The 22,341-nt window shown below is 39.1% G+C and overlaps 1 protein-coding gene and 1 long non-coding RNA gene across 3 annotated transcripts in view; one reads left to right on the top strand and one right to left on the bottom strand.

The window, feature by feature from the left end:
• The window catches only part of alx4b (ALX homeobox 4b), a 34,125-nt gene that overhangs the window by 3,067 nt on the left and 8,717 nt on the right, over positions 1-22,341 (bottom strand). Inside the window, exons 2-3 of the mRNA XM_017305095.1 lie at positions 14,075-14,388; positions 618-746 (exon numbers count right to left, since the gene is read on the bottom strand). Of these exons, the coding sequence (XP_017160584.1) occupies positions 618-746; positions 14,075-14,388 (443 nt within the window). The remainder of the gene's footprint in view (positions 1-617; positions 747-14,074; positions 14,389-22,341) is intronic.
• Positions 3,741-20,855, top strand: LOC103466405 (uncharacterized). 2 transcript variants are annotated; one of them, XR_533946.2, is made up of 4 exons: positions 6,181-6,495; positions 7,257-7,356; positions 9,067-9,158; positions 20,433-20,855. It is a non-coding gene; the product is annotated as an uncharacterized LOC103466405 (long non-coding RNA). The 2 variants fall into 2 exon arrangements; XR_533945.1 differs by lacking the exons at positions 6,181-6,495; positions 7,257-7,356 and adding an exon at positions 3,741-3,979.

Below are 22,341 nucleotides of genomic sequence, written 5' to 3'. Positions count from 1 at the left end.
AAGAAACACATTTTGGTCATGTCAAAAATCTGAATGTTCTTAAAGGGCCAGTTGTGCCAGAATCAATTGATAAAATTAATTAAACTGTTAAAATATATCAGCTTTTTGTCTCAGCGTTCAATACGTGTTTCTTAAAATGAAATTTTAGATCAGTCCCTCCAGGATTTTGACTGTTTTTGTGATTTTTTGCAATCAAAATGACAGAGTTTGTGGTGCTAATTCACGATGTTAAATGTGACTTTTTGTTAATCACCGTATCGATCAGACTATAACCTGACATCAAGTAAAGCTGAGGCAGCAGTCACTTAAATCCAATGTTTTGGGCCAATTTTGAGAAAATTTTGCATTAAAATCAGGAAATAATGGGGGGGTCTGTTGATTTCATGTGAATTTTGCAGATTTATGAAATTTGGAGGAACTTATTGGCATTTGGAGTCTAGAGGGCCACGTTGGGCCTCGTATCAATACATTCTGCCTTTCATGATTCTGATGAGGCCCAAAATGAAAATGAGTTTCACACGCCTGCATATGACACTCTCAAATGTTGGGTCTAAAACATGCTTCAGTATAGATTTATTAGTAATCTTTGATTGTAACTCCACCGCGGAGACCATTACCTGTGCATAGTTTTCTGGTCGAGTGAGAAGTGGAAGTTCGTAAGCAGTGGAAAAGTGTGTGCGCACTTGTTGCATCTGGCCAAAACGTTCTCTCTTCCTCCACTTGGCTCTGCGATTCTGAAACCACACCTGCGAAGAAAGCAATCCATCAGAACAGCGGCCGTCAATTAAAAACAAATTGACATCCGTTTTATACATTTCTACTAAAGTCTCCAAGATATTGTTCAAAACTGGGCCATTTTGTTCATCTATATAAAAAAAAATGAGTGTATTGAACATGGCAAAGAAAATAAATTGCGCTACACATGAAAGTCTTTTTGGGACTTGACATGTCTTTAAAGTGCTGTCCACACTGGACTATTGATGTGAAAATGGTGAGTCTCCCCCGGTGCAGTGCGTTTCAGCTCCTCCCTTTGATACAAAGCCGTCTGCCTCCCTTCATGCTGCCAGCGTCGACAGATCCACATCTGGGGCTGCAGCTGTTCATAAATCACTCTCAGAAAGGTGTGCTCTCTCCCACATGTCAGCTCAGGGAGTCCCTGGGTACAGCCCATGAAACAAGTACTGAACTTTTGACCAACATGGTCAAAAGTTGGCCCAGAGTTGCATTAACTAATAGCCTCTGGGTTTAAGTGTTTATTTTACTTTAGGCAGGTTTGATCTTGTCTTCTGGATCAATAGATTTTAAAAGGGTTGCTTTCAGCAACACGCTGACAAATGTCTTAACTACAGAGTTTAGGAAGAATTTGTTGTGCCACAAAATATATAAAATACCGACAGGTTGAGATAATTCCTCAGGAAGATTCTTAAATGTGCCAGTTTATGATGCGTTCACTGCAAAAACACAAAATCTTACCAATAAATGTTGGTCTAGTTTCAAATGCAAATATCTCACTCCTCAAAACTAAACTACAAATAACATTTCATTAAGATTTCAGAGCTTTTTTGAGGTCAATAATTCCTTAATATGGATGACAAAGTTTTATATCAGTAACATGCAGATTTCACTTAAAAGTGAAATAATTTGCCAGTGGAACTAGTACTTTTTAATATCAATAACAAGGAAGTATTGACTTAAAACAAGCTTTTATCTCTCTCTGAAAAGTTGCTTTGGAAGGCTACTTTTCTGAAGACAAGTTAGTTTTGTCGTATTTGAAATGCACTAAGATATTTGCAGAAACTGGACCAAAAATACTCGATAAGACTTTGTGTTTCTGCAGTGTGATACGGCTTACCGCCCCGGGTGGCTTCTCGTTGAGGATGCTCTGAGCATGGCTGCTTTTTATGGTAGCAAGGATGTAAACATTTACATGAGATATATTTATAATCCAGCCAAGGCGCTAGCGCTCATCATCCATCAGCCATGAGAAGAGACGTCGGCGTCTTTCTCATGCATTGGGGCTATAAGCCTCTGACACCTGGGAGTGGCTAAGTATGCGACTTTTTGGGGAACAACGAAGTCTGTGATTTTACAGAAGAGCTATGGATTCAACATGTTCAAATGACGCACAACTGTGCGATGCCCTGGTGGAGACTGCTTCTCACTGTCCAAAAAGAAAACAAACAAACCATCCTCCTCCTACTACTTCCTGTTGTCTTCTTCCTTGTTTCTGCCAGTAGTAACATCCGGTTGTTGATTACGTGACGCAAAAAAGAAATGTCTCCATTGCAGTTTTGAAAAATACATCTACTTCAATTCAATAATTCAACCACCCCATCTTAGCGCAAAGATTTTTTTATAATTTTTTTTAATGCTGCTTGGTTTCCATTAAACAAATTTTATTTTATAATTTAAATTTGCACAGTTCTATGGTTAATGAAAACACAGCTACTGTGACTGAATCTGTCAGAAATGTGCCTAATAAATAAATACTGGGGTCAGTTAACGGTGCGTGCTAAAAAATGAGTATAACATTTATGTTATAGAGATAAATTGAAGAATGTATCTGTGATTATACTGTTGGCATAAATTCCAGTGCTATTTATTGTGAGCGTGTAAATCAAACTGAAGAGTTGCAAAATAAAAAGCCTGAGAAATTCTGCTTTGTGCATCTGTGGAAAGGAATGTATTTACGTAAAAGATTTTGTGATTGTAAATCAGAAAGTGTGGTTGTAGAAACACTTTGCCAACTTGTAAAGCAAAATGCCTGAGAATCTTTGCTTTGTGCACCCAGATAAGAATTTATGTGTGTATAAAAACAAGCTAGAAATGTTCTTTTGGAAAAGTCAGTTTACAAAAGACAACAACTCTTCACTCAAGTTCTGTTATTTGCGTTACATTTTAAAGTTGCACATATTGTCATGATCCGTGTTTCTATGTGTTTATTTTTGAGTTTCTGTGTGATCCTGTTCCCTGTTAGTCCTGTCTCTGCGTCTTTCCCCGTTGATTGTCTCCCAGGTGTGTCTCGTTCCCGTGATTGCCCCGTGTGTATTTAGTCTCCCCTGTTGTCTGTGTTCTTCGTCGGGTCCTCGTCTTTTGATGTCACCAGTCTCCGTGCTGCCAGTTTTTTCCTCGTGCTGTTTCCCTGTTGTTCCTTGTTTTGAGATCTTAGTCATTAAATTCATCTTTTTTTCATCATACCTGGGCCTAAGCGTCATCTCACTCACCGTAAACCACCGCCCCCTGACACATATGAATTATGGGTGGGCATTTCTTCCTCTCAGCTGATTGGTTACTGTCATGTCATATCACAAACAGGCCATTCAGAGAACAGATGGGTTTGGTTATCAGAATGGAGTTTTGCTGCGCAATAGGTCCGTGAAAAGTAGCACATTTTGAAGTGAACATTTTCTGGTTCAGATGGGCATCCCTTTAATATAGATATTTATACATAAATATATCCGAGTCTGCTCATTCTCCTCTCATCTGCGACTTTACCAAGAAATGTCATCCACACAATGGCTGCTCATGGGACATTTTCAACTTTGGACCATTATCCACAAACTTAAGAAAAGCTGTAAGTAAAAGTCCGTGTGGTTGTTACAAAGGCTCAGTATTAAATCTACGCAAGTTTAGGCCCTTGGCGCATTGAGTTGCTGATTTGCTATTTCTGTTGAAAAGCATTTGACCTGTTAATTTAGAGAAGTGGCTGGTGGGAGCGTTGACCCATCGCCCGTGACGTCACGTTATCCAGAACTCCGCCATGACGGACGTCAAAAAACAGACACCTGGTAGCCTAACGTTGGTTTTATTCAGTTGATTTCACTTTAAAAAGGATAGACAAGGATAGAAACCAAACGTGTCACTTTAATGTATAACTTTTAATGAGGAAAGGTATGGTGGAGATGGATATCAGCCGTTAATCATGATGATTGGCAGCCCTGGGTTTAACCGCTGATTGGCAGCGAACACTTTTTACAAGGTAAGATTGACGTTCAGATACTTCCTAAGTAAGTATGATTGGTGGTGTGAATTCAGGGAAAGTCGGTAATTTGATCAACACATCAGGTGGTCGGAGGTATGTGTCGGTTTCTAAGCTAGCTGATTCAAACGTTTCTAAATCCCGCCGTTTATGAGCCCCAACCAGGTGAGTTACGTTCACAGACAAATTAGCTCGACGCTAACAAGTAGAAGTCATGAATAAACTGGCAAAAACAACGTTATAAGACAATTTAAGTCGCTCTATTTAATACAAGCATCCCTCACCTTCCAGGTCCATCATGGCGCGTTGAATGATTAAGTGACGTAGTTGTAAAGGGTTAATATGTTGATGATGTCATGAATTTCTGATTTAAACTGTGATGCAGTGAAGAGGCTGGAGCTATCAACTCCCATTGATCAGTACAGCTGGGTTACCATGGAGACTGAGTGCAGGATAGTGCTTATCAACGTTTATTCTTCTAACTTAAAATCCGTACTTCCTAGATGCCCTCTCTAAAAAGGAAGCGCAGTTTTGTTTCATTGTATTTGGGGTTTGCACAGTGAAGCATTTGTTAGGGGCCGCACAGTGGCGCAGTTGGTAGAGCTGTTGCCTTGCAGCACAAAGGTTCTGGGTTTGATTTCCAGCTCCGGTCTTTCTGCATGGAGTTTGCATGTTTTCCCTGTGCATGAGTGGGTTTTCTCCGGGTACTCCTGTTTCCTCCCACAGTCCAAAAACATGACTGTCAGGTTAATTGGCCTGTCTAAATTGTCCCTAGGTGTGAGTGTGTGTGTGCATGGTTGTGTGTCTCTGTGTTGCCCTGCGACAGACTGGCGACCTGTCCAGGGTGACCCCGTCTCTCGCCCAGAACGTTAGCTGGAGATAGGCACCAGCAACCCTCCCGATCCCACTGGGGGACAAGGGCTGTTTCTTATAGCAAGAATGTCCTTGAATTCAATATTGACCTGGAGTGCATGTTCTCTCCATCCTTGCATTGGTTCTCTGAGTGCTACAGCTTCATCCCACAGTCAAACAATATGTATATTAGGTGAATTTTTGTCTAAGTTGCACTTAGAATAGGGTTGCTAAGCCTGGTGGCTTGGCCGCTCAACTGTCATTCATCCAGCGGCCCATCGTGTTTTTGAGTTAAAAGATGTTTAAAGTTGACAGAAATTTTTAAATATTGCTTGATAAGTATGTGTTACTGGAAGATTGGAATATTAATATCTGAACACCAACTAAACAATACAAACATAAAAATAAAAAAAAACTAAATAAACAAGCAATGCTGAGCCTGGTTGGGGCACAAGTAAAGCCTGGTAGCCCGCCAGGCTTATTACACACTGGGGGAAACACTGATCTATAATATAGTAAAAAAAAAAGATGTACAGTTATTTTTGAAGCTTTATTTGACAAACATCATGAGAATTGAAGAGGAGAGGGCAGTACGAGTCTCCACATGTTTGTTTGCATCTATTTGTTGGTTGTCTGAATCGAATCCTCCCAAGAGAAAAGTGGAAACATCTTCAAAGACTCGAGAGAGAGAGTAATCTCTCTCCGGCGCGGGGGCTTGAACTCGTATTGTGGGTTGATTCCCAGCCCAATCAGCTTGTGGTTTTCACAGTCCCTGACATGCAATTTTCCCTCAGTTATTCCCTTTCTATGGCACCACTCCCCACCCAGCCACCCATGTTTTTCTCACTGTCATCATTTCTCTTAGTAAAGAAATGCACATCAGGGTTAAGAGGCAGAGCTGAGCTGTGAATTTGCAGGATGTGAACTGTTGGAGAGCCACATTTTGATTTGCAAATCAAAATGTGTGCAAAAACACAAAATCCTACCAAGTATTTTTGGTCTAGTTTCTGGTGCAAATATCTTGGTATTTTTGAAATAAGACTAAACTAACTTACAAATAACTATTTTAACAAGACATTTTTCCATAAGTTAATTTATCTGCCAATGGAACCAGTACATTTTCATCAATATTGAGGAATTATTCACTTACAACAAGTCTATGTATCTTGCTGAAAAGTTAATTTAACTTATTCAACGATTTATTTAACTTATATTAAGATATTTGCACTAGAAACTACACCAAAATTACTTTGTAAGATTTTGTGTTTTTTGCAGTGTGCAAAGGGGTTTCTGACGAAATTAAACTACATTAACCAGAGGAACCCCAACATCTGCAAAATATATTTTTCTTTAGGGACTATAAACAGATTAGACCACATATGGTTAATGTAGTGTTTTTATATTTGTGACAGATATGAATGGCATTGGATTATAACATTTCTCAGTTCAGCTGGTAAGATTAGCAACAGGGAAGCTGATTTCTTCTCTGGTTATTGGAAGGTCAGGCTGCAGAAAAAGACAAGGATGCAAACCAAACTTGTCAAACTTTATTTTATAACTTTTAATAAGGAAAGTCACGGCAGCGACGGACAGCACAGCAGCTGTTAATAATGACTGTCAGCCCTCGGTGTAATCACGGATTTGCAGCAAACACTTTTTACGAGGTAAGAAGATTGTTTATTTACTTTACAAGTAAGCATAATTAGAAAGATATCAAATATTTTTATGGAGAAGGTTCGCGTCTAACCGTTGGTAACCATGGAGACGGTGCCGCACCGTCATGTAGCCTAGCATGGAAAAACTGGTTAGCATTTCTCGATTTGAACGTTTTTGAGGCTGCTCCGGTTTAAGGGGAAACGCTGTTTATAACGATGTGACTAAAATAATGTGGTGTGAATTCATGGAAAGTCAGTAATTTAATCAACACGTCAGGAGGGAGGAGGAGTGGGTCGGTTTCTAAGCTAGCTGTTTCCAGCTTTTATAAATACCGCCGTCTATGAGCCCCAGACAAATTAAACTGGAACAAGTAGAAGCCATGAGAAAACTGGCAAAAACAACTTGGAGAAACAATTTTCAGTCTCATGAAGAGGAGGATGGTCAGGGTTGTCCATTCTTCATAAGATCATGAACAACCCTGACCATCCTCTTGTCTTGGGAAGGCAGAACATCTTCAGATTCAGTGCAGTACTTTCATCACCATCTTCAATAACTCCTTCAGAAATCTAAATTAATGAGTTGCAACAACATTTAATTTCCATTTGGGATTAATAAAGTATTTTTGAATTGAATTGTTGCTCTTTGTATCATGTCATTTGTTCGACAGGGGCTCTGCCTCCATGTTCCCTGTGTAGGTTTTGAGTCTATTATTTTTTTCCATGTCTTCCTTTTGGTGAAACTTGATTTACATGAACTTATTACGTCACAGGTTTCCATATGAGCTCTCACATATGACTGCAGCGTGTTTGGACCGATGTCTGCTCACAGTGGATTTATATTCAGAGATATAGGAGAAAAACTGAGAAAAGGTACATATTTATCAAATTTATTGCTGTCTTTTCTTAGCCAAGTTCCATATCAACAATGTTTTTTTAACCTTAAGTGTTAATGTTGCATTGAGCATCCCTTGGGTCAGAACATGCAGGCTGCATTTCATTTGCACTGAAAAAACATGATGCCTTTCAAAGATTAATATCTCAAACGTCAAGATTTTAAATGCTCTACTTTCCTCTCCAGAGATAAACCATTCTTAGTTTATTGAGCCGTCATCTTAATTGTAACAAATCAAGATAAAGTCGCTCCTTTTTTCATCCTAATCTCTTTGCAGCGCTCCCCCTCCTCTGCTAAAGCTCATCCTCTTCTGTCCCTCAACGCCCCGGCCCCCGTAACACTGACCTCGTCCCTCTCTCCAAATGTCGCTTTCCTCCCACCTCCCTTTTAAGTCGACCAAGGGAAGTGGGGATATTGGAAAGTGAGATGGGAGAATGTTCAAACTGGGGCTTGTTTTCATTTCATGTTTAATTTCCTGACGCCTAAGCCCTCGGCTTCTCCGCGCCTAACCTTCTCGACCTCTGGGAAGCGTGCAGACGAGAGCGGCAGACTGGGGCGTCCACACACAAAGCAAAATCCCCTTCCTACCGACTCTTAAACGCTGTTAGCAACAAATATTTTTAAGCTGGACTTTCTAAGAATGCTTTTAGAAACTATTTTTTTGGACTTTAGAGTGAAATGTTTCTCAGATTTTCCCCTGAACAACAAAAAAGAAAAGAAAAATACTTTGGAAAAAGACGCGATACAAAGAAGTCATTCGTTTCCTTTGCTTGTCATTGTCTTCTAGATTTATGATCCTTTAGTCTGATCATTTCACTGTTGAAGGGGATAGTTTATTGAAAAGTTATAAGTAGTTAATATAATACCTGCAGAAGATAATTACCTTGGTGTTTTAATTTGGAATAAATCCAGATCAGTTGGTCTAAAGCTAAGCAAACCTTTACAATCTTAAAACCATGCCAGTCTCAAAAACATCACCTTTTTTAAATTTTTTAAAATTTTTTTGTGAATAATATTTTCTGAACCTTTGAACGTCGGGTTTGCAGCAGGTTGGATTTCAGACCACAGTAAGTCTGTTTCTTTTCCATGTTCAGTTGTCTTGGTTCTGGTGTTGAAAGCTAACAAATCAAATTTCTCTTTGCATATTAATGTTAAATCTCTGGACGATTGATTAACTCTTGTTAAAACTTACACTTAAAGCTATTTACATTTAATCTTTAATCTTCCTTCTGTAATTACAAATCTTAACTCTGAATGAACAATTGATGATGATTTGTTTGTTTGGATGTCTATTTCAACTTAACATCAGTTCATATTTTGATGAACAATAACTAATCCCTAATTACAGTTGTTTTTATTTTTATTCTTTTGTTTAAGAGTAAGTATTCTTTCTGATCTGAAATATATTTAGTTTAGGAAATGTGCAAAAAGCCTTTAATTTTTTATAGAGCTTGCTGAGTTTTAAGGAAAACAGAAAATCCTACAAACTGAAATGGAGATTAAGAGACTGATTTTCAAAGATTTATGTATGTACAATAACATGATGTAACACACTGATGTGATCTTATAGATTTGTTTTTTGTATATAGTTGGACTTGCTGGTTGCTTTGCATCATTGACCTGCTGCAGAACCCAAATGCACTTGAGATTAAAGTCACAAACTGACTGCCGTACATTTTCCTTTTCAGGATTGTTCCAACAACTGCAGCGAGTCGTCCAGATCTCGAAGAAGCTCAGCGGCTCCAGACCGTAACGCGACAAAAACCACGTTTGACTTCAGGTATGAGGCATTTCCCTGAACGTTTTTGTTTAGTTTTACAACTAATATAACAAGATCCAGACCTTCCAAAACTTTCCAAGTTAATCTTATCCACAGAACGTCATAATCAGGACATTTTTTGACAAACATCAGATGCACCATTTTGTGCCAGCAGAGGTTTTTACCTTGAAATTCTCCCCAGGATGTAATTTTTTCCCCCGTTTCTTTCTTATTGCTGAACCGTGAGCTTTTATTGGTGAACCATGGACTCTGGTTAGTGAGTCCTGCAGTGCTTCAGACATGGATCTGGGTTCTTCGCTGATCTCCTGGAGGAGTCGTCAGTGCCGTTTACTAGAGTCCCAATCCTTTGAGATGACTTTAACCTTTTCTAGGTTGATAGATGTCAGTGGTTTTGCTTTTCATTTATTTTTAAATTGTTGATTCTGAGATTTTTTGCCAACTTTATGTCAGACATTTTATTATAGCTAGTGAAACAGAAGTTAGCTTCTTACACATTTGGCAGCTCGTGCTTAATTCATATTAAAAGCGGAAACTACTTTTTCCACAATGATCCAGGTTTGCTTAGAAGGTTTTTCCTCTTTTGTTAATTAAAATTATAACTTAAAAACAGCATTTTGTATTTGTTTAGGTTATCTTTGTCTAACACTAAGAAATATTTTTGATGATTTGAAACATTTCAGTGTAATAAAATCAAAAATATTATATAAACCTGTTAAGAGGCAAATAATCTTTTGCTGTAGCTCGACAACATTTTGGGAATTTCCAGAGTGAAAATATGATTCTGTCTGATCAAAATGTTTTACTGTGTGATGTTTTCCCCTTCTATTTGAGTAAACTTAATGGCTTAAAGGCTATTGAAATGGCATTTTCCCAAATCTACTATGACATTTTTGAGTTCAGAGTTTTCTACTAAGGTGAGATATTCGCTGCTTATAACTCACCAGCTCACAAACCCCTGCCCTTTACCTCATGCAGTTTTTTAAACGTACACCACTTCAGTACCTCCGTCCTGAACAACATGCCCACGAGGGCGAAACCTACCGACTGCAAACACTTACTACTTTTGTTTGTATTATTTAGCAGACATCTGCAAGGAAGGTGGCTCGGTATTCTTGGAGCTCAAAGTGCTTGGCGGTGATACAGTAATTGCTAAAGACGCTGACAGCAAAATGCAGCTTACAGAGCCATTATGGAGCTTTATTTATGCTCCAGAGCCAGCAGGCAGAGAGCGAGAGAGGAAGACGGAGAAAGGGAGGGCAGAGTCTCGAGCTACAAAAGCAGCTTTGAAGTCCAGCCGTCTCACCTCATCTCTGTCATCCAGGTCCACTGCAATTGATAGAGTGCCTCACTCACTTACTCACACACACACTCGCACACACCCGGCCTCCCTGTTCCATTAAAACATGGGCAGCAGGGGTGAAGTCCAAGACCGAGGCTCTGAGCCAATTGTACCAAACTGGTGGCAGCAAAAAGTCACATGAGTGATTACAGTGAGCTGCAGCAAGACTTTATGAAGACATTCATCACCAAACTGAGGACGAAACTGAGGACCCTAATGGTGGCGTTTAGGCTCCGAACATCTGTAGTGTTCGTTTCAATTGCTGTTCTGCTGGAGATGAAACAGATTCTCCAGTTGCTTGGCGCGCTCCGAGTGCCCCTCAGTCCTCAACGATTCAACATCCCTGGACTTTGTCTCCGCGGACCTTCAGTGAAAATTGTGGCATTTTAGTCTTGATTGCATGCATATCTGGAGCCTGATTTCTTTTTTTTTTTGAGGTTTGGGTCAAACCTCACAGCAACTCTGCTGCGTAAGATGAAAAACTTAATCATATTCATCTGGAGAAGGGACGGGCCTTTGTGAACACTACGAAAATGTGCTTATTTTACTGTACCACCGCGAGGACCAGGCCAGGTTCCTCCGTCCCTGACTGTGTCTCAGGCCGTGCGTGGAAATTGAAACTGGCATCTCAGAGTGTCTTTTATATCCATGCCAAACGGCTTTGATGACTTTCCATGTGTTTTCCTTGCGTGCCTCCAGAGCGGAGCGGTGAAGTGGTTTGAACGTGGTAGTTGCTGCAGAGAAACCCTTGGCCTCTGACCTTCATGTGAAGTCTGCACCGTGTAAGTGCAATGAGCAGAGTCTTCCCCCGGTCCCACCCACCCGATGCTCTGATCTAAAACTGGCAGGGGGAAAGAGAGATTTAAAACAATAGGCCTCGCTGTTCTGCTGATCAAAACAATCTCTGTCGGCGTGCCAGAGTTAACTCTCTCAGCGTTTTCTGTCGGATCAGGAGTGATCATCAGCATTCAAACAACAACTCTGCAGCAAGAGACGCTTCAGCATTCAAGACACAATCTTCTGTGGACAGGAGCAAAACCATCAACCGATTTTAAGACTTGCACTGCAAAAATACAAAACTTTATCAATTATTTTTGGTCTAGATTCTAGTGCAAATGTCTTAGGACAATTGAGATGAGACAAAACTAACTTATAAGTACATTTTCAGCAAGATATAGGAGCTTAATTAGAGACAATTATTTGTTAATATTGATAAAAGAGTGCTAGTTTTACTGGCAGATTATTTCACTTATAACATAAGAATGTCCTGTCATTTCATTTATAACAGAACTACTACTTTTTCATCAATATTAAAGTATTGACTTGAAACAAGCACTTATATCTTTCTGAAAAGTTATGTGTAAGTTAGTTTTTGCTTTATTTCAGTGTACTAAGGTATTTACACTAGAAACTATAAAAAAAGTACTTGACAAAAATAAGATTCTGTGTTTTCACAGTGTGTTCGTCCTTCTATGACCTCTTATTATTGTTCCCGCTATGACAAAACTTAGCGTCAAAAAGGATAAAACAGTTTCGTGTAATATAAAATCTACATGCCAAAACCGAGCTGACCTAGTAACAACAGCAACCCTTTTGTCCAGATATATATAACCTAAACATAGTAGTTAGTTCTTTTCTGTTACATGAAACCATCCTGACATTTTCAATTAGCAAACAGGCGCATATTTAAAGTTTGCTGGTCTGGTGCTTGTTTTAGTCATCTGAGGCTCCAGAGTCCTGTAGGATTTTAGAAAGTTGCTTTAAGGTGTTTAGCTTAATCTATTTAATACGGAGGCCCCTAGGGGACATAGGGAAAAATGTTGTTTTGCATTCCCTCACAATAAGTTTTACGATCCCTCGCAATAAGCAAATACACCCTGGTCTATTTTTAGACAATCACAAATGTCAATTTAAAATTGCAAATATATACACAACGTGAAAACCTGTTTATATATTCTTAACTCTTTGGTGCAAAACACTGATTGAAAATGGATTTATTCACTGCATGTTTGTGTAAGGTGGAGAAGGAACTGCACATGAAAACGGCTCTTTGTTAACCGTTCAGACAAAAAGACGCAACCAAAACTGAGTTATTTTCACTCTGTGCCAGAGTTAACTCTCTCAGCGTTTTGAAAATAACTCAGAAATAGTCCAAATAGTTTCCTCCTGGTGGAAAGTTTCTGTTTCCATCCCTTCTAAGATATAAAGAGATGGAAAGCCCGTGTTTGGCCCGTTTTGTTTTGCACTTTGCACATAGGTTTGTGGAGCATTTCCATCCTAAAAAAATATATATATATAAAACTTCAGATATTTCACAAATGAGATGCATGAAAAAAACCTTATGAAAACTTCATATTATAGCAGAAAGTACGGAGGCCGCTGGAAATAAGACTTTCAGGATTCAGTTATGCTGCATAAACTGATCAGTACATTATTGTGAAGGGACACAAGTTTTGTGAGGTAACGCAAAAGAAACAAAAATCCTCCATGTCCCCTAGAGGGCTCCGTAGTTTAAAGCTGATCAGGCTTTGAATACAAAATGATCTGGTTGGTTTTGAAAACATAATTTTTATGTAAACCACAGTTTTTTACAACTTTGAAAGTCGGAGATGGGTCAAGATCCTTCATATTTATTGGCACCCTAGGAAGAAAAGATGTTTCAGATAAACTGTTGCTAAGAAGATTTTAAGCTGAAGTTTGGTAACAGATTTGAAAAAGACTTTCACCTTTTAAAATCCAACAGGTATAATTTTATTTTCCACATTTCCAAAAGCTTTAAATGTTTTAATTATTTCTCGGAAAAATTTAGCTGAGTGTGTATTTCCTTGTCTAACATGAATGGCATGCTCTTTTTGAGAATGTTGTTAAAAGTCCTAAATTTGTCTCTTTGTCTCCTTTTGCGTATTCCACCGGAAAATAAATTATATATTGGTAATAAAAGTAAAAAATAAAGGTATTTTAAGTGAACGGTATAATACTTAATTTCCATTTTCTTTCAAGAATTACTTAGCATGCTGATAAGTTTGGTTTAGTTAATACCATTAAAAATTTCTTGGCATCTGAAAACTAACGTCTCCACAAAAAGTTTAAAAATCTCATGATTTTGCAAGAATGTAGCACCGCAATAAAAATGTTGGTAACGATAAATAACACAACAACTCGCAGGTAATACTGGTACTTTTCCAGGAACTGGGAGAATATTTTTAGAGACTTAACGAAACTTACATCATTTCCTGGAACTTTCCAAGACTTCCCTGATTACTTTCCTACTGTCTTAAGATAAACTAAAATACCTGCTTAGTTCTGAAAAGCTGCAGGAAAAAACTAGGAGGTTCGATGAAGTACCTGGTAAGATTCAGGAAAATACCTCATCAGTTTCTGGAAATATCCATGCAAATATCTGCAAAGTACCTGCCAAATTTCTATGAGGTAATCATAGAAATTTATGGTAAAGTCTGTTATAAATTCTGCAAGGTGCCAAGTAATCTCCAGGTTCTGGGAAAGTATGTTCTGTACCGAGTGTCTTCAGTCCAGGGAGACTGAACTTACTTGGGGAATATTTATCTCTTACTCTCACCTGAACCCGAGCCTCTGTCAGGTCCGTCCTCAGCGCCAGTTGCTCGCGAGCGTAAACGTCTGGGTAGTGCGTCTTCTGGAAAACTTTCTCCAGCTCTTCCAGCTGGTAGCTGGTGAATGTTGTGCGGTTGCGTCTCTTCTTGCCTTTGTTGCTCTCCGCCTCGCTTTTCTCCAGCGGGCTGGAGAGGTCGGACCCCGATCGCTCGCTTGGCCCCTTCACAACGGGCTCCTTCAGGTTCAGGTAGCTGCCCTCCATCCCAGGAGGATCAACGCTTGGCGGAAGCTCAGACTCTGTCAGGCCGCTGTTGTCCTTTCCTATATGTGTGGGGACAGGACGGGGAAGAGAAATTTATGAGGCTATTACCAACACATTTAAAGGGAAGGTACAAAAATGTGACCTTTAGACATTTGGGAATAAAATCTGGACTGCAAATTGAAGAGTGGCCACTGGAACATTTTGAGTTTTCTGAAAACTTCTGCAAAAGGAGGAGAGTTGGCACGTGGCAGAAGCTAAAGGGCAAAACTCAGAACACATCAGATGAGTTTGGACTGTTGTTTTATTTGGTTCTCTTACTCTTTAAAAACATGCTTGACATTTAGCAGTGCATACTAGAAATATGAACAAATACAGATTTTAAAAAACAGCAGGTTATTGTATAGCAGCTATAGACTTAGCTTGTTAGCTAAAAGCATAATTATGTTCTTGCTGTAATAATACTAATTTCACATAATCACATCAAACAAACATTTGAACATTATGCCACCTGTAATCCTGCCATTTTGATTACTTGTAAGAATCAGTGTTAGTTTTTGAACTGCCTCACATTAATGTCAGAAAGTTTACCTGCTTGTCATCTTGTTACAATTTTAAATAAAGTAGAAGTAATGATTAGCTTACATCAACATTTTCTTTGCTTTCTTAAAAGTCTGGAAAACATTAAATTTGATTTGATCATTTTCCAAGTTTGGATATTTTTGGAGAAATTAACATTTTGTCTGGAAGATAAAAATGGACATTTCTTGGAAAAACAAATGGCTGCTTAAAATTATTTGTGTTTAGACGATGACTTTTATTTCGAGTTTTTGTTCACCTTTTTTGGTTTTCTGGTTTTTTTATTTATTTATTTTTGACTCAGATTCAACAAACGTTTAAAAGGTGAAGATCTGTTTATTTCTGTGATGACTGATGCTTTTTTTTTTTTTTTTTTACTTTATACATTTACGCTACTACGGATTCTTTAATCTCGTCCACATTTTTCAATATTATGGAGTTTTTACTCATCCAAATGCCCAAAAACCTTTTATAAAACTGTGCACTTCCCCTTTGACACAGTTCCAAATCTGAGACACCTTGTAGTTTCAGGACTTGTGGGAAAATGATAAAACCTACGTAAACATATTTATTCGTGATTAAATAGTTAGCCCTAAGAATAAAAAAAATTGAAAACTGACTCTGGAAAAGCTTAGATATCAACGGAAATCCTGTGGGAACCACGTGCATCGTCTCACTCATGTTTTATTTAGAGACCTAAAGAAATGTAGCATAAATCTCAGTTGCTGAGAAGACGTGCCTTCTTTTTTTTCTTGTTTGAAAGGTTTGTCACAACACATTGGTAGTGACCTGTGACATGACCTACAAAGTCCCCTCACTATCATCCCTCCATCATGTTACGTGAAATCCGAGCTACATGAAATCTGCTCCATCTTGAGATCTGTTTGGTGCAGGGTGCCGATGTGGCGGGGGGCAGAATCGCTCTAACTGCTACCACAACCAGTCTTACCCTGTCAGATGTAAACAACATTGTGTTTGTCGCCTTCGATTTCTGGAGCGTCCATTTTGGGACAGACCTCGCTCTGTTCCCGTCGGGCCGCGCCGCCTTTTCCTGTGTCTTTCTGAGGAGATGAAGAAAGCTGTGCCTTCTGCTTCAATAAACAAACAGCCGTGTGAATAAATAAGCCGAGGGGCTCTGGTTGCAGACCGGCGAGAACACTGCGCTCGCTCAGCCTCTGTTTGCCTTTCCTGCGATGGGGAAGGGGAGCACCTCGTCCTAAATGCACTGGGCGTTTAACTTCTCATCATAGAAACACATCTGTGACTCTTATGCATCCAATTTCATTTGCCCGTGTGCATGTATTTTAGTTTGTCACTTTGTGTTTCAGTTTGAAACGATCAAACTACTCCTTACAAGCTGTCGAGGGAAACAAAATTATAATTTCTGGCAATTGTGGATCTTTTTTTTTTTCTTGTTGATGACTAAATATCTTTGGACTGATGAAGCTAGGCGGAGGCTGTCAGCAACATCCATGTTTGTTTTCACAGATTAGCTCTGCTTTGGCGAGAGCCTCCTTCAATGCAATGTCAATATCTGTTGGCCGAAAGCTGCAGCAGCCCTCCCCTGGACTCTGTCTCCAACCTGTCCCAGCTGAGACACTAATGGAACAGCACAGCTCTCCCAGCTGGAGTTCATGACCTCAGATCATCACGATCTACCTGTCAGACCTTTTTATGGTCTTCCCGCAAGCAGATGTTCTGACATCACCAACCCCTTGAATTTGGCCTCTTCTCTTCATGCACTGTGCTATATTTTTGTTTCTCCCCCCTCGAGGAGGAAGCATAGCTGCCATGTCTGTGAAGAAAGGCGGGTAAAGTCCAAGTTCCTGCCTGGCATTCGTGTCCATGAGGGAAAATACAGCTATTCCCCGTGAGCAAGGCCCATATCCTGTCAGGCTGAAGGTGCACTGAGCATGGCAGCAGGAAGGTGTCCGGAAATATTCAGGATTCTCATTCCTTTTTACCTCCGTTTTGGAATAAATTCATATTTACTTTTCTCATAAAGAAATAGTTCAATGTTTATATATGTACATAAAAAAACACACTGTGAACAGCAGCTTGCTTTAAAGGTGAGCTATTATGCATAATTATACTTCCATTTTGGTTTCTTCTGCTTCTAAAATCAGCCAAAATGCTTTAAAAAAAAACCCACACAGCAAGTTTTAGGCACCAAGTTAATATTTTTTGGTGTCTGGAAAATGACCCGTTTCAAAAATCTCTGAAGTGTAACATCACAAATCAGCAGGCACTCGCCGTTACCTAGCAACCCCAGCCAAGCCCAGCTGTCAGCTAGCAACCCAAACTGAGCTCCAGGAGTTTGATCAACTGGTTTTACCGCTGTATGCGCTTTACAAGTATGTTATTGTTGGCTAGCTATTCAGAAATGACTTGCTGCATTCTTGCTGGTTGTGCAGGAGGCTCCACTTCTGCTGTTCAAAGATGTACGCTGTATAATTGCGTATCTACTTGCAGCCATTTCCGCGTGCGAGTGTAAACATTGAGTTGTGGGCCGTGACCAGCAGAGGCCTTAAAACGGCTCATTCTGAAAGGAGATCAAAATGGGCAGAACTGAACAGACTGAAATCTCTTTGTGCAAAAAAATTTAATGAATATGTTTTGTGTAGCCCATAGACCTATCCTAACCTGTACAAGGAAGCATAAAAGGTAATCTTTTAGAGTCGAAATCCAATAAAAATTACAAATAAGGCAATATTTTAACATTAAGCTGGTGCCAAATTGTGTCGTTGTTTGCTGAGACACTGAAAAACATGTCACATGAGGATAAAGGTGAGAAATTAAAGAGCATTTTGTTGAATATCAAGTCCTTTTACAGCTTTCAGGAATGTTTGGGTCTTTTGATCCCATCTCTCCCTGAATAGTACACCATAGTTGGGATCAAATGTGTGAAATTCACCGTTTTGTACTGTGTGAGGACAGATAAGGTTTCCTTTAAATGAAATTGTACAGTATCGTCTTAATTTCATGTATAACAGCTGAATAAATCCAATACTTATTCTGGTGACAGTTAAAGAGATCAACATTTAGAAGCGAGTTGATCTTCCTCAGTGCAGACTGAAAGTCTGCGTAGAATGGCAAGAAGTTAAGCAACATTTATTATCACTGTTAATCAGCTATGTAACACATAGCATAGCATATGTGAATTATATATGCTTTCTCAAAGAAGCAAAATAATGTTTGAATTCTCAAACTGCATGCTACAAGGTCAAATGCACAGGAATTAGGCAATGGTGGAAAGTTATTTACTTAAAGCTGGTATATCAGAGGAGGCAGAGGAACATGAAAAGTCTTTTTTTACATCCTCAAAATTATTATGCCCTGTTGCTAATAGTAACCATTAGCAGCAAGCTAATGTTTACTTGCTGCTAACCAGCAAGTAGCCAGCTAATGGTTGTTGTCATTAGCTTGCTGCCAATAGCCTGTAACCATTAACAAATTGACTTTAATAGAGTAGAACATGAGAGATTGTAGGAATAGTTCATGTTTTAGCTTGATTATTTAAATAAAAAAGAGCCGGTCCCAGTTTGGTCGCAAAACGTTTGGTCTGTTTTAGAAGCAGCAGACAAATGGAAGTACAAAAACTTGCAAAATGTGAATTTTGGACACTGTGTCCCCTTTAAATGAGGTGTTACCACCTCATATCTTCAGGAGACTCCTGATGACCCAATCATTTCCATTAGGTGTATTGTTCCAAAAAAAAAGAGAAACAATAACATGGGAAAGAACCCTGAAATTTTCCGTTCTTAGAGGATTATAGATGGTGCATAATCATCTAACCTCATTTCCTGTGTCAAAAATCATAACATTTTATAAACATGATGACCGTATAAAGGGTCATAAAATAGATTTTTAAATAAACCACTATGGTGTTTTTTAAGGCAGCAGAAATCTTTTCCTGCAGGACTAGACGAATCTTTCCCTTAATGACGATCACAGGAGGTAGACTGTATGCTTATCAGACACTGCCTGTTTTAACAGAACCTTCCTTTAAAGATCCTGAACTAACCCTTAAATACAACCTTTCAAACACAAGACGTTTATCGACATCTTTTTTACGGCTTCCTCAAGACAGCCAGTTCTTCTCTTTATATGATCCCTAAAATATGCTAAAAACGTCCCTTTTTTAGCCAGTACATCCTGTTCAGATTTAGTCCGAACAAAGACGTCAAACATCAGGCCTTTTGTACCACTTTGGATCAACGCTGACAACCTCATTTAAATATGAATTAGACGGAGAAAAGTATGCTGAACGTGAATCTGACCAAACTGAAAAACCACACATTTAACAAAAAGCACATTTTTCTGTCACATCACTTCAGTAAATTTGTGTAAAATGTTGGCCATGTTAAAAAAAAAGACGTTATGATGCCATTATCAGATAACAAGATGTAGACTGTTCAGACTCGCCACCGAAATCCCATTTTATTAGACAATAATGCTACTAAAAAAATGCAACACTAAAGCATTTTAGAAGAGTCAGGAAGTGTAAAATTGTTCCACTGAGTTAGGAGCTTTGCTCAGAAATAAACAATATCCTCGGGATGAAAATCTGGCATCCAAGCAGGCACCTTTCAAACGCGTGAGATGGAGATTATAATGTTTCAGACAGTCTATCTGCTGTGGGAAACTCAAGCTGCTAAACTTTAACAGATCTTCAACAAAAATTAAATAACACCTTTAGCAGGTTTTGTATGTGTTAAATCCTCGTCTACTCTGACATTTATCTCCACTAGACTCTGCACTAATCAACATGTTTTCTGTTATCATCTCGTCTCTGTCGCGCTAACCACACAGATGCATTTGCCACAAGCATTTTCAAGTTTTTCCCCGCATGCTGAGCTGTCTCTTCTGGAAAACACAGCCATCAGACAGGGCTTTCTTTGGGAAGCCAAAATTCCTCTACACTGGCTCTGAATTTTTTTGGCATTCGAAGGAATGTGTTTTTTTGACAGCGGTTCTCGTTTCAGCGCTCATCAACATACCGTTTACACACATGCATGTATGCGAACGCGCTGAACTTCGCCAGCTTGTCCCGCAATCTGCCGGCGTCCCTGTTCTGTGACGAGCTGCAGACCGCTTCAGTTAGCCGGGGTCAGATGTTTACTAGGGTCAGCAATTTAATCACTGCTGAACACAGAGAGAAAACATCAAAGTGTAATTTAACTGGTTGTAAAGCAACAGGGCACCCTCTTAGTTTTTATGGAATGGGACAGGGAGGGTCAAGTGAAGCCAAATAAAAGAAACACTATAAATTAGTAACCTGGGGAAGGGTTAATGACAAAACACTAAATAGGGGAAGGGAATGCTTTTAAACAGAGTGCTCTAAAAAAATGCTCCCTCTGAACACTTAAAAGTTGATTGCTGTTTGCTGCAATGGCTCTCCATGTATCACACCTTATATGAAGTAAATACAAAGCAAATATCCCATTAGGTTTGGCTGTCAACAGGTGACAATGAATTTATGTGTGCCGACGTGTTTCATGCCGGATTTTTGTTTTCCACTGCTCAGGGTAAAGCCTGATGCTGAGCGCCGTTTCCTCAGTGGAAGGGAGGCTCCCAGATGTTCCTGAGGAGAGATCTGCACGGCTCAGAGAAGAATGCAGATTCCCTGGGAAACGGAGGAATCTTTCTGCCAAGCCTCGAGAAAAACTGGCCTCCGTACCATCACAATACTACAAACTACTGCTGGCCCAGTCGAGCACGAAGTTAATTCAGGTTAGGTTATGGTTTTGGAAGAGGGTTGAGGGGGGGCTATGAATTTACAGCGCATGATTGACAGCGCTATGATCCTCCTCCTGGCACTGATTGGTTGTTCCTGACAGAGATGTGTATTTCTGCAGCAAGAAGGCAGGTAACTAAAAAAATTACCTCTCATGTACCATAAGGAGAGATCTGCTGTTTAACCGTTTAAAACAGTTTTAACAAATATATAAAAAAAAAATATTTTTTTTTAATAAAAGTTACATCCCCAGGTTTAGTTTGGGATGTCAAGTCAACAATTGTTCTCACTATTCAGTAAAACGTAACACTGATATATTTGGGTTTGCTTCACTATTACTGAATATATTAAAGCAATAAAAGGTGAAATCTGTCATAATTGTTGGTGGGAAAAGACTCGTATTGATGCAAGTTTGCTTCCATTTTTAAACAGATCAGTGAAGATGCTAATGCTAACTTGCTGGTAAGCCTGAACCTTGTATCTGCAGTGGAGCCATTTGTAACTCAGAGAAGCAGCAAAATCTGCTGATTCAGGTTTTAGCACAGATCAACAACCAGCGGATTTTCACCACAGACTCTTGCAGGCAGTAGAAAGTACCTGAGCCTTCTCACAGTTCAGTGTTTGCAGATTCATCTACTTACAGATTACGTATGAAATATTTAAAGCTGAGATTCCTATGTGCAACAGTACTTGACATGCTATTGGCTAGCATATGCAACGCAGCGGCATTCATTTTCCTTGGTACTGATTGGCTCCACCCAGCTAATTATTTACTCAATTACATTTACTTGAGTAACTTTTTTTCTTTTTTTTAAAATGTACTTTTAGCTACTTTTTACTTGAGTAAAAATATGCTGAAGTCTTACTTTAGTATAATTTTTGGATACTTTGCTCAGGAGCTGAGATAAATAAGACTGTAGATGTTAACTTCTGTGGTGGTGCTAAGATGTTTTCCACTGTGCGTTTTAAAACATATTAAAGTTTATTTGGTGTTTTAACTTTTAAAAAAGGCAATTATAGACGTGTTTAGGGGGGGATTTCAGCTATCCGTGGTTGGCTGTGGTCTCTAACCCCCATAAATACTGGAGAATATGCTGTAATGCTCTGCTTTCTGTTCTCTTTGCTTGTTGTATTTCTTGTTTGTCTTCATCTGCTTTGTGTTTGGTGCCACCTGCCAGCATGGACAGAAACACAAAGTTCTGGATGTTTCCCAACCCTGGTTCTCAATTCATGCCTGGTTTACAGGCTGGAGCTGAACGTTGTGACAGCAGCAAAGTGACAGGACATTGAATTTTATTCATTTTTTAGGTAATCATCTGGCTGTGACTACAAGGCACAGTAATCATAACCCCCCCCAAAATGAATCTTTTACTCTTTTAGTAAAATAAATGTATCCAGTTTTAGATTTTGAACCTAAATGTGAGTTTCTGAAAGATAAAACTTACAGCAGTAAGTTGTGTTAACTTTTTATTAATTTATTCAAACCTCCAAGAGTTGAATAAACTGAGTTTTTAGGTTTGCACTTAAAAAACTGAAAGAAGAGAAAGTCAGGAGTGGGAACTATTTCCCAGAATGCTTAGCGGCATGTTTCTGTCTCCTGAGGTGGAAGTGCGTCACGTTGATCTGACTCTGGTGTTTTATTAAATGTTCATTTTAATGCAATTCTCAGTTAGCAAAGCTTGAGGATAATGTCCTGATC

The sequence above is a fragment of the Poecilia reticulata genome, linkage group LG6 (assembly GCF_000633615.1).
Source record: "Poecilia reticulata strain Guanapo linkage group LG6, Guppy_female_1.0+MT, whole genome shotgun sequence".
Taxonomy (NCBI): Eukaryota; Metazoa; Chordata; class Actinopteri; order Cyprinodontiformes; family Poeciliidae; genus Poecilia; species Poecilia reticulata.
Note: the sequence above shows the minus strand (reverse complement) of the source record. Positions and strands in the feature narration are given on the sequence as shown.